At 50.3% G+C, this 17,500-nt stretch overlaps 1 protein-coding gene across 9 annotated transcripts in view; it reads left to right on the top strand.

Annotated features, from left to right (window-relative positions):
• Positions 1-17,500, top strand: part of LOC126578210 (calcium-binding protein E63-1) — a 49,563-nt gene that overhangs the window by 22,074 nt on the left and 9,989 nt on the right. For all 9 annotated transcript variants that reach the window (XM_050240551.1, XM_050240548.1, XM_050240554.1 and 6 more), the window contains one exon: positions 10,782-10,925. In XM_050240551.1, the coding sequence (XP_050096508.1) occupies positions 10,782-10,925 (144 nt within the window). The remainder of the gene's footprint in view (positions 1-10,781; positions 10,926-17,500) is intronic.

Raw genomic sequence — 17,500 nt, 5'->3', positions numbered from 1 at the left:
GCCGAACAATGAAAATGTTTTTCATCGAGGAGCAAGTCGAGCGATGGGTATCTGCGGAGAGAGAGATAGCTTCCTACCACGCACCAACACTAACAATCTGAAGGTCACCATGGTCTTTTCGTTGGTGAATCATCGCATCGCATCATACGCTGGCGCCCTTTCGCTGAATGTTGAATCAATGGCGCTCGTTTCGCGGGCAAAAGAATTGCGTTGGCTGCAAAGATGATTGCAAATTAGCATGTTTCCCTGCAGAGTGCTGCGTTTGACAGTTGCCTTCTTTTGCCCCTTCCAAATCCTGCCACAACACAGTGGCTGCACCACGAATACGCAATTTATGATGGCCGTTCGCTCGCTCGCTCGCTGTGGGTTCTGTGCTGCGCTGCGTTTTGGTCATAAATTTCCCTTCCTGACACGGTTCGCTGCGGTCCACGTGGCCATATGGAGTGGAATGCGCGAAATGCGAAGAACGAGGAATGCAGTTACTATCGCCATCATCATCAGCAGCAGCAGCAGCAGCAGCCGCAGCAACACCGACACAAGACGGTGCATGTTTACAGGAGCACAGGATTTGATTAATTGTGACCGACAAATTGATTGCCTGGGTAGCACCCGTCACTACCACGAAGGAAGAATGTACGATCGTTTGTTCGCCGGAGTGTCTCCACACTGCACATCTTTTTTCCTTCCTTATCTCATTGTTTTAAATGAAAAGTCAATTGAGCGTTTCAAGGATTGCGTTTAGCATAAAATTGAAAAAAGGTGGCTCGCAGGAAACGCTTCAATGGTGCACACCGGAGCAATAAGATGTGAGATTCGCATTGGTAGAGAGACAGAGAGACAGAGAGGAGAGAGAGAGAGACTGGTTGTATCATCAATCAATAGTCTGCCTCCCCCACGAACCACTTATTGCTAGTTCGATTGCTCGATTGCGAAATCGAGAAGGTCAGAAGACGATGCCATCCAGCTGAACCGGCAGGAACACGCAGTACCGCGCAGACGATGCACTGGCATGCCGTGGTCTACCAGCTCGTTATCGGCACTCGAGTTTCCCCAACTGCTTCTCGAAACCGTAGATATAGAGCGAGCGAGCGAGCGAGCGAGCGATTGAACTGAACTCTTTCATCGACGCAGCACGTTCGGTGCGGGATCGCAGCTGCAAACGATGGTGGTGGTGGTGGTGGTGATCGTGAAGGCGTGATACAAGCCACAAGCACCACCACCACCACCACCACTAGCACAAGTTGAGGTCCTTCGAACCAAGTGGATGGGATCCTTGAGGTTGAAGTGCATCGCGGAAGCCGGGGGATCCGATCGATATGCGCGATAGGGGATGATGCAATCGACTGCAGCCCACCAGGGATGCATCGACAGACAATGCGGAGATTTTCCAGTTTGTCACGTTTCCTGCCCCCGCCGGGGGAGGTTCGTACTCCCATACCAGCCGGGTGCCATGCTTTATGGTTTGGCACCGGGTCTGAAGTTTCCCCCTTTTTTGTCTGTTTGTTGGCCGGAATGGAATGATTGCGGTTGGCGTGAGCGTGAGCAAACATTACTCACAAACCGCTGCCTCTGCTGTTGTTGCTGCTGCCGGTGTGATCCAATGGTCAATGGTTTTTGGTTGTGGTGACCGTTGTTACCATTGCGGTGGCCAGTAAAGGTGTTGCAGCAAAACGGTGTAGGGTAATCATTGTGTCATACACCATTGGACACGTTTGATGAACGATGTTGTGGATGATAAACTGTACGTATTCGAAGCGGTTGCTGTTGAAGCTTTAAGCTTCTTCACTCTTGAAAATTGTGGTAATTTCTCTTATCATTAATCTAATCATTCATTATAGATCACTGAAACAACAGACCATGGTTCTGTTGTGGTTTTATATAGAGCATGTTTTTGTCACTATCGTTGGGTCGAGCAACATCTCATACTCATCTACTAAGTTGTTCAGTTGCGGGAACATGTTTAACGCAACACACAAAAGACCATCCTAAACACCTTGTCATGCACGACCGATTCGGCCATTCCAGCCATCATAATCGGATGACTCACCTTTCAGTGAATGGAAGGTCGCGCTGGCATTAAGTCATAAACATAATTAACGCCCGAACCGGTCTCTCCAACAAGCACCAGACCCAGGGAGCACGCAGCAGCACGGGATGCCTCTCTCTCTCTCTGTCACGTAGATGCGGTGACGGTTAATCGCTTTACCATCGCATCGACGTGCTACACCGGTGCTTAGTATCGAGATGACCTTTACGCACGTACCGGTACGGTGTTGTCGATGCCAACGGCAAGAGAGTGGTGGTCGGTAGGATCCAATCCTGTCGTACCGGAGTCGCTCGATTGGAATGGGATGCCATAGGAACACGAGGAACGTCCCGTCCGCATCCTGTGAGACCGTGGGCGCTCGCTAGCTTCCTAACTCACGTAATCAGTATGCTCGTGAGATGCCAATGCGTTGTAGCTTGTGGTACGGAGAGCATAAAAGCGAAGCGAAACCGATCATACTGAACGCGAACGTCAAAGCTCTCAGTCCGGTGCTCTGTTGTTCTGTGGCGTTCTATTAGCGAAACCACAGCCATTCGCTGATGAAACCACTTTGTGGAGGCTCGATGCCCTCCGAGACAAAACAACTCTCACAAGCATTCCGGGACTGCCTTTCTTCGACCGGTGACAGGATATCAATGAAGGATGATAAATTATAATCAAAATAAATTACTCTCGGCGACACCACTCTGGCGCTGCTCCTGAGCTAAGGTGGTTGCCTAAACGTTTAGTGGTCGACAGACACTCAACACGGCCCTCTAGTGTCGCCCCACGGGAGGGAAGCAAGTTTGGTTAATTAAGATTAATGCTGCCGAAAGTTTATGCCCGAACTGCAAACGCAGCGCTTGGTTGCTGCGGGTGTTGGGTGTCTTGGTAATTGTAAAATACTGCCCCACGTTTGTCCGCTTTGTAACGTCGTTAAAAACGGAGACGGTGACGTCGCGGTCCAAAAGGTCACCATAAGATGATGCTGCTTTTGTGCAACTCTTGCGAGAAGCTTACAGGAGCGATTACAGTGAAAACGCTGACGTCGCACAGCGCCTGACAATCACATCCGGTCAGTCCGGGTGGGCTAACATCAAAGGCAATGGCATCCGCAACCGCACAGCCCACCCACCCCGTCCAGTAAAACCAGTGTCCGGTGACGTTTCATCAACTTCCCTTTTCCGCAGTCGCGCGGTGGCCGGATGATAATCAAAAAAAGGTCCATGCCGGTGGTCCCGGAGTGCGAGAGGTTTTCATTAGCCTGACCACAGCGACAAAATGATGGCCGGGGATGGCCGGGGATGGCCGGCTGCTGGTGGGAAAGTTGCACAAAGACACGCACACCACATAATGCGATGTAAATAGCACCGAACACCGGAAATCCTTGGCAGCCGCCGCCAGCTGAGACTCCGGCATGATCAAGGAACCCCCTGGTGGGTGGGGGGTGTTCCCAGGGTATTATAAATTATGACCACCCTCGGTGTGGTGGGAGTTGTTGCGATCATGCGATACGCCAGTTGAGGAGCACGACTGTTCGTGCACCACGACCGACCACAAATCTGTCACCGATCGTTGGCCAATGGCGTGGCGGATGGAAATTAGCGATCTGCGACCGGTCACGCCCCCCCCCCCCCCTTCCTTCCCCGCAGGATTGTGTGTAGGTGTCACGTAGGCCACAGGAATGGTATTTCCGCTGCGCACCGAAACACCCACGCTGCGCTGAACGGTGATTTACTACGGGGACTCAACACCGGTCCGGCCATAACCTTCAACCAGACGCTGGACGCTGTAAACAGGATGGAAAATGGAATTGCACTGGGAGGAGGCCAACCCAAAACGATCGTAAACCATTTCACTCTTCACCTTGTGTCCCTCTGTTTGTGTGCGCGCGTTTTCCTTGGCCACCGCGTGATGCAACCGCTCAATGGCTTCAATGCAAACAACCGCCAACTACCCTCGCCAGTGGATCGCATTTTTCCGCCCGCGTTTTTTGCGTAATTTTCCATGAAAAATGCACAAAATGCAATCTGCGCTCGCCACTCGCCTTTGGGGAATTGCAATTTGCTGCCCACCGCCCGTCAATTCCGCACGGCTCCTTCTGCTGTCACGGAATGTCACTCGGTGCGGTACCGGTGCCGGCGAGGGAAATCGTGGTTTTGGGATGGTTTCTCCGACCGGCCAACGGGACCGAGTTTTGCGTTTCATTTGTTGTTCATGTTGGTTGCCGCCCGTGCAACAATTTAATTAAATTTGCTTTGAAGAGCCTGAAGCTTCCAGATTGGAATTGGCACTCGAGTTACCGGCCATTCCAATCTGTCCGCATTCATAACACCGGACGATCGCACTCGACAGCAGCGGCTGTGGCTGCCTCGTAACGCCTGGCAAGCGCGCTAGCGAGAAGATTTATAGCGTGCTGCCCGCCTCCGCTTTTTTGGTGACACAATCTTAGCATGTAATCCACACACACCCTTGGCCTCGTCGGTAGAAAAACGGAAAAAGGGGATTTTTGTCCGCCACGGCACCAAACATTCTTCCGTTTTGGCGCGATTATTAATCACAATTTCAGAGGAAAGATACCTCTTCGAACACAAAACAACCAAAAAAATCCGAAAGGATGAAACGGGAAGAGGAGGGCCTTTTCCTCCACCACCACCATCACGGTCCCTCTAACTAATGGATGTGATTTTTCAAACTGGCTACGGACCGGCGGCCACCGCGAAGATGATGCCGCCAATCCATTCCGGTTGCCGCGCCCGAAGGTCAAGTAATGTTTCGCATGTTACTGCTCTTAATCTACATTCCTGCCCGTTTCCTGCTTTCATCCACCCGGGAACACGCACCGGAATGGCAAACCGGTGCTGATGATGGCCAAGGTCATTATTTATCGGCTGTCAAAATGCGGAGGAAAAGCCGGAGCCGAGGAACGTGCCGACTGTGGCACTTTGTCAGTGGCAGCCACAACCGCTTTCGAGGCCATTCGTGAACTCGTGTTGGAGCATGGCGCTTCGTTCGGTCTCCGTTCCGTCCACCAGACCATTACAAATGTCCAGATTGCACTGACTGACAACATGCGTGATATCGTTGGTTTTGTCGGATGAAAATGAAGGACACGACACGCGCGACGCGATCGTGGATGGACAACCATTTGTCTAACTGCTGCTGCTGTGCAGCTGGCAGCAGCAGCCGGATACCCTCGTCACATCCCCTGTCCTGCTCAGGTCGTGGTCAGTTGGACAGTTTAATTGAAACTGTTTTTTCGGGAAGAGAGGATTATGTGTTTTTTTTCGGTGATTTTCCATAAACCACCGGCAAGCTAGGGCCTCTGGGGCAGTGCTTTGACTGACAGATCTCGTTCAGCTGCTTTGCGGAACTCCACTTCAGATCCCTCATTAATGAAGTGCAGGCTGAAAAAAAATATTTTTAATTTTCCATCGAGTCCGCTACCACCCACAGTGGATTTCAATTAACTCATCTATAGTTCAACCCCTAGACGATCCCTTTAGACCATTCTGTGGGTTTTATTATTCGTTTTAGAAGAAAGTTTATCGACACAACCCAGGAAGACTTCTCTCGGTTGTAGTCCCTGGTGTTGTCCGGTCAGTTGACATTTACTGTCGACATCACATCCGGCCAGCTGTATTCTGTGCATACGATTCCCTTGGATCCTTCATCTCGAACGTAAATGGTATGGGAATCTTCTGCAATGTTGGTCCAGTTCCGGGGCAGATGCCGAAGACGTCCACAGTCCTCTCTTCCTGTCCAGCCAGTCACTACAAACTGTCACGTTCCGATTCCGTTCACCAATGGCGGTATTTATGAGGAACGGAAACCATTTTATCGGTTCCCTGCGCAATGCTGCTTGGCATGGATCGGTGCAAAAGCATGCTCGGCATGCTATCTGCCGCCCCCACAAATGGCAGACGGAGGAATTAATATAATTTCAAACTTCTCGCCTCGTGGCACAATCTTAGCTCAAGCTGTCCGGTCCGGCGGGGATCGGGATGTCGCGTTAAAGCCGCTTTCTTAACTTCTCGGAGCTTAACTTGATCAAATGAAGGCGTCTGCGGGGCCTGCGGCGGGTAAACTCAAATTAAACGAAATTATGGCCCCCCGAAAACAACCCTTCGCAAACCTCCTCCTTCCCGTACCGTATGTTTTTGATAGCATGGCGAAAAGATGTCGGTCTCGCTTTCCGCTTCAACAGATGGTGGCACTCCCCAGACGGTCTCATTTTATTTTTTCATTTTCAATACATTTTCCACCAACCACGACCCCGCACCCCTACGGCGCGTAACGTCTGATCAGTGAGACGAAGACGGTAAGGGCCATTCAAAGGGAGCAAACCAAATCAAATTACCCACACATTCGCTTCACGCAGGTTTCGGTGTCTCTCTCTTTCTCTCTCTCTCTCTCTCTCCGGCGCTATTTTTGGGGGTGGATGCGGGGTTGAGATCCGCCAAAAAAAGTCTTCGAAATACTTGAATGAAAATTATTTTTCCCACTTTCCCTTCTGCCATGCCTGGCCATGGGGAAGGTGCGTAGTGAACGACGATATTGCCTTTCCCGATAAAGTTGGCCATCTTTTTTCCTCTTTTCCCCTGGGCGAAAACCGTTCCAAGGGATACCCTGAACGGCACTTTGCCTGCTAAGTAGTATTTGCGACCGGTTCCCCTTCTCCCCCTTCAGTACCGCGGATTTTGGGACGCATTTTCCGAAAAAGCAAAGGCAAGCAACCTTTAATGTTGATCCGAAGTTTGCGACATTTGCACGGGATACACCCGGCACCCGGCCAGGAGGGAGGGTTGGTTGTCAGCGCTTTTACGGTGCTTAAACGATGGAACACACGCTCCGATGGGGGCCATCGCTTGATCTACGAATAGCGTTTCGCACTGGATTGATGTTATATTTAGCTTCGGTAGCACCGTGTGGCCTCCAACGCCAACGCGCGCCGTTGTGTCAACCGATTCATCGCTTCCACGGTTTCACAGGTCAGGGGTGACATTGAGTGTCGGGGCGTGATTTACACACTCACGCACACTGTGTGCGTGTATTTTTTGTCACAAAATGTTTCTATATTATGTTGATTGTAGCATCATTTCTCTGCAAAAAAAGATGGTGAAATGCGCACTCTAGCCAAGGATAAACCGAGATGCAGCAGCTCGGGGGTACAAATGCTCGGTGAAACGCTTAAAATCTGGTTTGTGCAAACACAGTACAGCCTCCACTTGCAACATAGTGCACTCGTACAGCAGCAGCAGCAGCAGCAGCAGTAGTAGTAGTAGTGTCCACAAGGACACTGGACACCGCATCGCACAATGTATTCAAGTTGGACTCTCAAACTGAATGGCACTCATGCTAGTGCTACTTGAGCTGACTTCAGTCCCTCGCGTGCAGCCTGCACATGGGATGTGTTTGCATTTAATTATTAAAACTGCACATGATGCCTCCCTTTGGTTGCTTGTGTTCATGGGCTAGTGTGCCAGTTAATTGGCAATGTTGGCGTTACGATGTGCCGGGTTTTTTTTCCGAAATTGGATGATACTCAATGAAATTACAAAACTAATAAGTTAAATGGTCACAAGGGAAAAAGACAAAATAAAATTGCATTTTAGGAGAAATGTTGCTGCTGAGCGCTCATACAGAGGAAGTCGATTGCATCCTCGAGCGATAGCAAGAATCATTCCAATTTATCAACTTACCATTCGCTAAAGGACAGCAGTACATTTACATTCAAGCTGAAATTCCAAGACCCATTTAGGAAGAAGCTCAATCCAAGCTACAAGAAAACGCAGCAACTTTATCTTGGAATCGGAAAAAAACGGTCGACACAGCATTACGGTGATTCCACGGTAGCCATTCCTTCAGATGATCACATCTCATCGGTCAGTTTCCTGGTGGAACTCCTGGAATGACCAAGTCAAATCCCAAACTCAAACAGAAACCAACGAAGCTCACGAACCTCACGCACGACCATCCAACTTCTACCAACAACAGCTGACTTCCGGCTGATGGCCCCACGGACCCCCCCCCCCCCCCCCAAGACACTTGATGAGAATTTTAAATGAGATTTATAAATCACTTTTTTCCACCCAGTCAGTTCCGTTCCGTACGAGCACACCGTGGTATCGAAGGATGTCTGCTTGACATCCCCAGCAAGAGAGAGAGAGAGGAAGAGAAAGAGAGATACAGGTAGAAAGCGGACCACGTTCGTACCATCACCTGGCGGACATGGCTAACAGGCTCTCGACTTAATCTTGCTCCCTGCTTCTTTCTGCCTTTTTTTCATTCGTCCGTCATCGCCATCTCTTACGGCAGCGGCAGGATTCGCGGTGGCACCATTTTCTATTACTTCCTCCCGAGCAAATCGCAATCGTTGATGGAGGATGTTTCGTGTTTCTCGAGAACTCTTCCGCCGGTGACTCTGCGCTACAACAGCGACACCTGGCACCGGGATGGCACACCTTCATCTCTCTTTCTCTGACTATCGGTGTGTTTGTCAGTGCCACTGATAGATATAGTTGTGCCGGACGATGTCACTGGAAAATGGGAAAAGTTTAATCACTTCAGTTTCGCGCTCGCACAACAAACACAGCTGGACGAGCTAGCGGAAGCTTAAGGCTAACGGGACACGAACGGATTTATCATGCACCTGCACACACAGAGACACACGGTACATAGTTATCTCATTCGTTAAAAGCTTTGTTTGCGAAAGAATTCCCGGCGAAACGACGTTCTGTTCAATGTGTGGCCCTCGCACGCGTCCTGGCGATGGGCCTGCGCCTGTCGAAATGCCATTAGAATCAACGAACGTTGATTAACATATTCTGTTCCACTTCACTCGATTATGCTGCTGTCATCAGCAGACGGGGACGGTGTCTTCATCTCCAATCCAGAGACACATGCATGCAGAGTGTGCGTTTCTCCCAATCAAGCTTTCAACGTACGCTGCATAAGATAGAGGGATTCGTTCACTGGAGAAGCCTCCACGGTTGGTGGTGCGGTGAGCATAAACATGAGTAGCAGCAGCAAACGCACACACTAGTGCACACGCACATTCGATTCGTATGATTGATTGATTCAATTTTCTACTCATCAGAACGGACGGAACTCAATAAAGTTTCCAAGAAGCATGCGACCGCTTCGTTCGTTCGTCGGTCCGTCCTTCCGTTCGCTCCGATGATCCTGTCCTTTCCACGAAGGAATCTTTATCGCAGCCAGCAGAACGGGTTGCATTGCATCGAGTGCCAGGGACACATTCGCACAAAGCCGAATTCGAGAATTGCCAATCAATATTCTGGTTCGGGCAGCCGGGACAGATCGGTCTTTGTGTGAAGCAATCTCGATTATAATCGAGCAAGAGCTCGCTCGTTGAGTTACTGAAGGAGCTTTAAATAACAAGCACACACTCATACACTCTGTGGGTAGCCATTAATTATCGCAAAAAGCTAGTGTGTGCGTGTTGGGGAGTAATGCCACAATATTTATTGGTCAACAACGCGGCGCAGTTCAACGCGAACTGAGCGCCAAAGGGAGGCCAAGCAAGCGAGCAAGTTTCCCGCTTCGCTCATAAATCATTGTGACTTTGAAAAAACGATCTGTTTATATTAGCTACCGTAGTGGTAAAAGAAACGAGCAGAACGGCGACGAACGGTTCCAGCGCGCGCGCGCGCGCGCCCGAGTGGTCAAGGGAAGCGCAAATCTCTGGACCTGGCTGGCTGGCTGGCTGGCTGGCATGTTCACTGTCACTGTGCGCCGTGACGGTGCTTTTGATTGTCGTGTTGGGCGCGTTTTGTTTGTTTATTGTACCGAAGTCCGCTAATTGGGATCATTAATCAATTGTGTTGTTTGGCATTCGGCATTCCCGGTACCGTCCACACCGTGGCACAATCGGGAACAGAAGCATGTCCTTTTTCTGTGTTGATTTAAGCGTTGATCGAGCTGGTCATGTGATACTGATGAGGGTCTTTACCGATCGTTCACCTTCTTGCTTATGCGACGCCATTTTCTGTAACCAACCAAGCCAACGAATGCTGCCGGGATCCGGCAACTGTCACCGGCAGCAAATGTTTGCTGGATTCAGGATTCGATTATGCTAAACAGTCTAACAGCTTATCCTTCCCTCCGAACGCACTCGAGTGGCCTCGCGCCACGGTATTAACGGGTATGAAAAAGGTTAGCGAAGCGATTCCACTGCCCTGAAGTGCGAGCAATAGCCAAAAGCAAACAGAACGGCTCTATTCCTTTTTGGCGAACAGCTTTCTCATGCTAATGCGACGCCGGTTCCGAAGTGCCGTCGAAAAGAGTCGCCTCTCACGAACTCACACAAATACCGTCCTAATGGATTCTACACCAAGTGGGCCGCGAATACGATTTGATCGCACGGACGATCCCAATCAACTGATGAAAAAGAGAGAACTAACGAAGGAAAGAAAGAGAGAGGGAGTGAAACTTTTCATAATCAAAAGTAAATTCGGAACGACGTCTTCAGCAGCAGGCGGAATATGAGGCAAGACCTCTCCGACGTTGGTACTAATCCAAGCACCGAGTGCTCACTACTGCGGTACTCACACCGTAATGCTCCTGGTATTCGATTGGCAAACTTGTGGAACGGGGCGCACTTTACAAAACTTTACCATTAGCTTCTTCTCGCATCGTTCCATGCCGTATTCTTGCTGCTTTTGAATAAGTGAAGCTCTACTCCAGTGTACCCTCGTATTTATTGCGTATTCTTCTCCCTCGTTTTCTCTTGCAGACCTGCGGACGGCATTCGATCTGCTCGATCGCGACCAGGATGGGCACGTGACGCCCGAGGAGCTGCAGTTTATGCTGCGGAACCTCGGCATCCACGTGCGGGACGAGCTGATCGATGACCTGCTCCGGGAAGCCAGCCGAACAGGTAAGAGCGCCCGGATAAATATTAACATCAAGGAGAATATTGAAACATCATTTAAAGTACATGCAGACCATTGTTAGCTCTCGTCGGTACGTTCGGGATGCCGCATTATGCATGGTTGGTCACGGAAACCTCTGTTTTTCAGAGCTTTTCTCGGTAACTGTAATCGGGGCAGAAAACAAAGACCATATTCCGGATCTCAGTCGCAAGATACCACCGAGATGTGGTGCCTCGTGCAGCCGGGCAGCCGTGCTGGCCATTATTTTCCAGTGTAATCGAGCAAAACGAAGCACGGATGCTCACTCGCTCGGTTTCGGACTTCGGTGGACTTATCGGATGAAAATTGGAAAAACAGCGTGGCCAACAATGCAGTGAAGCGAAACTGGCGAACACCAAATTGCTGTCGTCTGCAGGTCACGTGGCGGTGGGTAAGGGATGGTTCCCGGGGCGGTAGAGAGAGTGGTGGTGCGGTATGGTTCGCCCAATCGTTGGCAAACATCGTTCGCAGCTGTGAAATGGCAATTTCGGCCCCCGGACGTGCCCTCCGACCTTTCGGCCAGGTGTTGTCCTTTGCCGTGCTCCTTCTCGAAGAATACTCGGAGGAGGCTTGAAGCTGACGCTGCAGCTGAGATGTGATTGTGGTCCTGTGGGTTCTGTGTTCTGTCCTCTTTAGGAGCTAAAGCTGGAGTTCCAGCTCCTCTATTACTGGTACCTGGTGACAAGCGGAAACGAACCATTTGTCCACCACGAACTCGAACTCTAGGCCTCCGCTTCCCTCGGTTAGTGATCAGGTACTCCGGACAGGTTTGGCGTTGGCAATCGTTCAACTAACTACTCAGCGGAGGTTAAATGATGAATTTCCTTGCCAAAAAAGTGCTCCGCTACATCCAGGCAGAGGACTTGGCTCCGTTCCATCCACTAATCCAGATCTCGCAAATGTGTTTCTTCTCGCCGTCGGAAACCAGCTGCATTTTCCTACCAACCTGAGGATGTTTCATAACGTGAAACACGTGCCTCAGATGGTGCTCTCTAGTGGCAGCTAGCGGGATGCCTTTGTGTCCTGTTAGCTGGTCAAGAATGCATTCCAGCGTGTCCTTTACTAAAGTGAATCGTGCTCGACGAATGTACCAAGTGCAGACAGCAGTGCAGTAGCAGCAGCAGCAGCAGCAGCAGCAGCAGCTTCCTCGCATTGCGACTCATAAATTCATACCACCGACCAATGCTGACGATCCTGGCTCTCTACGATGCTCCTCATCAACATCATCATCATCCGCATCGGCGTGGAATGTACGGAATGCACGTGGAACATGAGGACGGGATTATGATGATGCCACTCGTTGACCACTTACTGCCCCCTTCAGACAACCGCTGGTCGCTAAGCGTTCATAACGTTACACAATGTCTGTGCACACAAAATGTTGCGGATACGGAAAGTGCTACCGAGCAAATCCTAATATGCATACCGGTCCGGACGCTGGAGCATTAAGGACGGGCTTATTTGGTTCCGATTTATACGCTCCGATAGTAATTCGGGCAAGCATCTGCCGTCCGACGGAGAGAGCGAATGCTTGCACGCTGATCATGTGATTAGAAACATTTAGGAACACTCCCCGGGGGGGTTCCAGGAGTTGAAGAAGGATTCAAACTTGTTCTTCTTCACCCGAAACCGGTGGCGGGCCAAGGCGTGAAGCATACTGTTCCCGATAACTTTCCTCTCGCTCAGACGCGCCCTTTTGGGTTCGCTTATCTATCCTGGCGTCGCGGTTAGAAACAATACCCTGTTGTTACGCCGGATGTTCCACCATTCCGGTGCTGTTTTGAAGGAGCTTAACGTTAGAGTCCGCGCTCGGCAACCAATCGATGGGATGGGAGGAAGGCCACAGCAACACGACAAAGACGAGTCCCTTCCATTCGAACGAACGCAACGAGAACATCAAGCGCGATAAGACAAGACCGAGCAGACAGACGGTGAGGCAAGAAATATGGCCTTGACCTTGCCCGGTGCCATTTGCCATCATAAATTGCTCCTTGAAGGCGCTCCCCGATCCAAACCTTATCCTACTCGAGCTCGGACGTACATTTCGTTCCGTCGAGAACCACCAAACAGTCTGTCTTGTCGAACTCGATCATAGTCTGATTGCGTGCGGTGACAGGAACCCAGTGCGTGCGTGTCGCTGTGTGTGACCTAGGTGTCCCCGATAAGCGCTCACCACACCCACCGAACACACCGGTAGCACTTATGTGCGATTGGAACTCGGGGTCGATGCGAGACGAATTTTCTGCGCGAAGTAAGGGTGCCACGGGTTCCGAGCCTACGTATTTGCTCGATCGAATCCATCGTAATTTGCTTTTTGGCTAACATTTACCCAGCAGCTGAGCTTCTAGGAGCAAGGCAAGGACCCGACTTCCTCTAGCTTCTCCCTAATGCCTAATGGTCCGATAAGAGGGCAACATAATGCAACGCGCAAGTCACAAAAGTCCCGTGGAGCGCCCCGGCAAGTCGCCAGGGATAAAAGCATTAATATTTCCTGCAAGCTACAGGAAGTTCCTCTATCTGCCATTACTGCTGTTGCGGTAAAACATTTCTGCCCTGCAAAAGGAGGGAGCGCGGGGTATAAAGAAGAGACTTTTGGGGGGGGAGATGGAGCGGGTGGTGCTAAACGGATTCCCTTCCTCGGATCTTGCTGGGGATGAGAGGGCGATGAATGTGGTGATACTACAATTTGCCCGCCGGGCTAAACGACGTGTATGTCGCCTTCCCTTTCTCCCACGATCACGATGATGGAGCTTACCTGTGTCCTGTTGCTGCTGCTGCTGCTACTGTCAGCGCACCTCGACACTTATGGAGCTTACGACGACGACAGGACGACACCAATTCCCCTTCGGGGCATTTCGGGTGCCAAGTGCCAGACAGTGGTTGTGTTGTAAGCCATAATGTTACAGACGATGTTTCACTTGTGTGTCCGCCCTCTCTTCCTCCTCCTCTTCTGGTTTCCGTTCACCTTCCAGCGACAGCGCCAGCGACCGTGCTGGTGGAAGTTTTTTTTCCCCTCCATTTCCAAACGCCTCCATTCGAAGCCATTCTCCTTCATTGGCATGCTTTCAAGCTTCGATCCGTTTCGCCTTCGAGGCACATAATATAGATTGCGTTACTGCGGAGCTAGCTGACCGTGCTTTTTCGATCAGATTCCCAACGGCTGCGCTTCGATGTTGAGGAATGTGGTTCAATTTTTGGCCAAAAGCACCCGTCCATCGAGCTCCGAGCCCGATGCCGAAGTCATAATCATCGAAACAGCAGTATCGTCGCCGGTTTCTGAAGATTCCATTTTCCGCCTCTGCCTCTAGCTGGCAAGAAATTTGAGCCAACAAAAGGGAAATAATGTATCCGAAACCGAACCCCCGGCTGCCGGTTTTATGCGGCTGGCGAGCCAAGCGACCTTTTCCGATTTTCCAAAGGCAATCGGATTCCGCACGACCCATTTACGGACACTGGAATGGCATTTCAGTTTGTCTTGCCGAGACACAGACAGGGAGACGATTTACGCGAGTTGATTGAGGGATGAGAGAACTCTACCGCAGCATCTCGCCTGGGTTCGCTGTGACACTGTGGACGACCGGCGACGACCGATGAACCTCCCATCGCATCTAGGATGGATGATTGAAACGGACGATTAAAGCGAGCGAGCACCGACCAATCTCAGACCTCTGATGGCCACACAATGAACGCTTCGAAGGGAATGGCCATCGTTTGCTCGATTCCGTTTAATGCTCACCACACGTCCCACCGGCCGACGCTGCCTCGCGCTGCCCTGTTCCTGTTCAGCAATTACTCGCGCATAAATGGCCCCATCCGCATTCGTGGCGTGACCCAATAAATCCGTTTCGCCGATTCGCGTTGTTCTGTTGTGATTCACTCCTCGTTCGCTTCGAAACTATTTGTCTGGCCAGAAGCACCATTTAATTTGAATTTATTTCCGATTGTGAAGAAGGAGCCCCTTCTTTGTTGTTGTTGGGGGTGGGGGGGGGGGGGGGGGGGGGGCTAAAGGACTGCTACCGAGCAAGTGGTCGCCAAGGGAAATTTATGTATCGCTGCCGGCCGGCTCGCCATTGTTCGCCCTTTCGTGTTGGTTGTGGTTGTGGTCGACGTGAGTGGGACCTCACTTGAGTTGGCGAATGAATTAAATCTTTTCTGTGCCTCAGCTTGCTTCTGTATTGAAAGGACGGCACCACTCTGTTCTGGGAACTACCTCTTCCAAGAAGGACGCCCCGGGGAACCAATCCCTTTTCTCATCGTTTCCACACATGATTTGACTTGGCCCTTGGGTGTTTTCTTGGATGGGTGGGAACCCTTTTCTTAACCAACAGAACGGTTTGGGGGGTTGCAAGCATTCTTTTATTTCAATTCGTCCATCCCACAACACAACCATTCTGCCGTGGGTACTGATAATAAATTTTGCATCCAGGATTTATTGCCTTTCACGCCATAAACTTTTGCGACGGCCGAACGATGAAGCTCAACATGTTGGCACTGGCTGGCTCTGGCCTTACATCGTCCACGGGAAAGCTCGCGCCATAATTCGATTCCACCAAGACACACACAAGGAAGGGCTGCGCTGCGAGCAAACAGGGTATGATTGGCTGGATTTTAACATAAAACATAAAGTGGAAAAACAAACGAACGAACGGGCACGTACGGTACCATACTCGCCGGGGGGTTGCTGGACTCCGTTTGATGTGACGACGAGTTATCGGAGCAAACGAGGTACCACGAGGTCACCTTCCCCCCGGGGTTCGGGTAGGGGAAATGAATTTGTTTAAAGTTTCATGCTGATGACACGGCACGGGGTGATAAATCATATTTGAAACGGTTTATGACAGGTTATTTCGCATAGCAGAGCCGTCACCTTTGCCGTCGCGACAGTCTGGAAGGACGCGAAAGGGGTGGGAGTGGCATATGTTTGCAGAAAATCACCCCCGCGGGTTCCGCGAAACGATTGGTACGTTTCATTTCCCGCGACACAAGGACACGCATCAACTCGGTGTGTAGCGTTGAAAGGTTAACTTGATCACCAGGAATGCCATTCGTCAAACCCTTGCAAGCTGGATGAAAACAGATTCCTAAGTGAATTATGTTGAACTCGGAACCCCTGAGTGAGCGAAAAAAACGCCCATACTGGCCACCATAACGGAAGTGAACAGCAGTCTACCGCTTGGAATGGAAGGTTAACGAGCTTTTCTGCCTAATGAGTAGCATTTGCTTCTCGGCTGGAAGCGAAAAGTCCGTTGACCGATTGTTCGCTCTGCACCACGCAATCAACCCAAGGAAGGTTACGCTTGACGTAGATTAAAATGTTGCACATACTTCGCCAGAAACAGGCCATTCGCTGGGAACGGTCTTTGAAATTGGCTTGACAGTGAGCAAAAAAATGGGAAATACTTTCACGGGAACGGTTTTCTGACGACTTTTGCTCTCTTGATTGTGTAACTGGCAGAGCAGAAAGAATAAAAGAAACTCAATACTACGTCTGCTACACCGTACAACTCTTGGTGTCTCTGGAGGAATCGAAGCAATCGAGTGGTTGGTTCGCGGAATCAATCTGAAAGCATCTCACTCCTCGCCGCCACCGCCGTCATTCTGTCACTGGCTTGAGAACGTACCTGCCTGCGTTGCCTCAAGGCAGCCCGACGGTAATAGAATTTCCTGTACAATCAGATCGATTACTACCGGGATTGCACCATTTGGGGGGGGGGGGGGGGGCTTAGCATCATCGGGCGTACCACCAGTAGGTAGTCAGTATGTCAGCCGGGAAAACAGCTCATGTTTTCCGCATTTTTTTTGGAAACAAAAAGAAATCAGCAGTCAAAGAGAGCGGGAATTGGATTTTTTTTTCTTTTCTTCTGGAGTAAATGTTTGGAAAAGACAAAAAAGGAAACGGGGCGCCTTTTGAACAGTATCGTACGAAGGATGCTATTAGATTTTATGCTCTCGATTGCGGCATTACGATTAAGCTTCCTGTATTAAGAGGCGGAAGTTTTCTTTTGCTTTTCTTTGGGTTTTCAAGCTTATCTCACCGGAACGATGTGCGATAAGTGAACATTAAATGCGGAGTCTCCGTAGATCGTGCTAATGAGAAATCGGTGGCTGATAATGAGTGCTTAGTGAAGCATCGATTATCTTCCCTCATTCACGCGAGTCAATGTCACTCAGGAATCCGTTAACGCCGGAATCCGTTAGGACGCCATTAACTTTAGAATTTACGAAGCTGTCCAAACCACGCTGAATCGTTGGTTCAAAGTTCTGCGAATCAGTTAATGATAAACTCACAAAAAACGAAAATGCTACCCGAACGAAACGAACTTCTACGAAGCGAAGAAGCAGCTTGCAAGACATTGGCCTCATTGGCCGGAATGGAGCACCAAAAGAACCCGCAAAAAAGGGACGTCCAAGGCCCTGGAGCAACAGCATAAAATTGTTGATTCGAGGAATTAAAATCAATGCCATTTTAATCCTTTGGCCAAACGCGCGCCCGCGCCCGCTCCACTGCTACTGGACCACTTCGGCAAACATTTATTCAGCG

The sequence above is a fragment of the Anopheles aquasalis genome, chromosome 3 (genome assembly GCF_943734665.1).
Source record: "Anopheles aquasalis chromosome 3, idAnoAquaMG_Q_19, whole genome shotgun sequence".
In the NCBI taxonomy this organism is placed as follows: Eukaryota; Metazoa; Arthropoda; class Insecta; order Diptera; family Culicidae; genus Anopheles; species Anopheles aquasalis.
The sequence above is the reverse complement of the archived record's forward strand: the minus strand, read 5'-3'. Positions and strand labels throughout refer to the sequence as shown.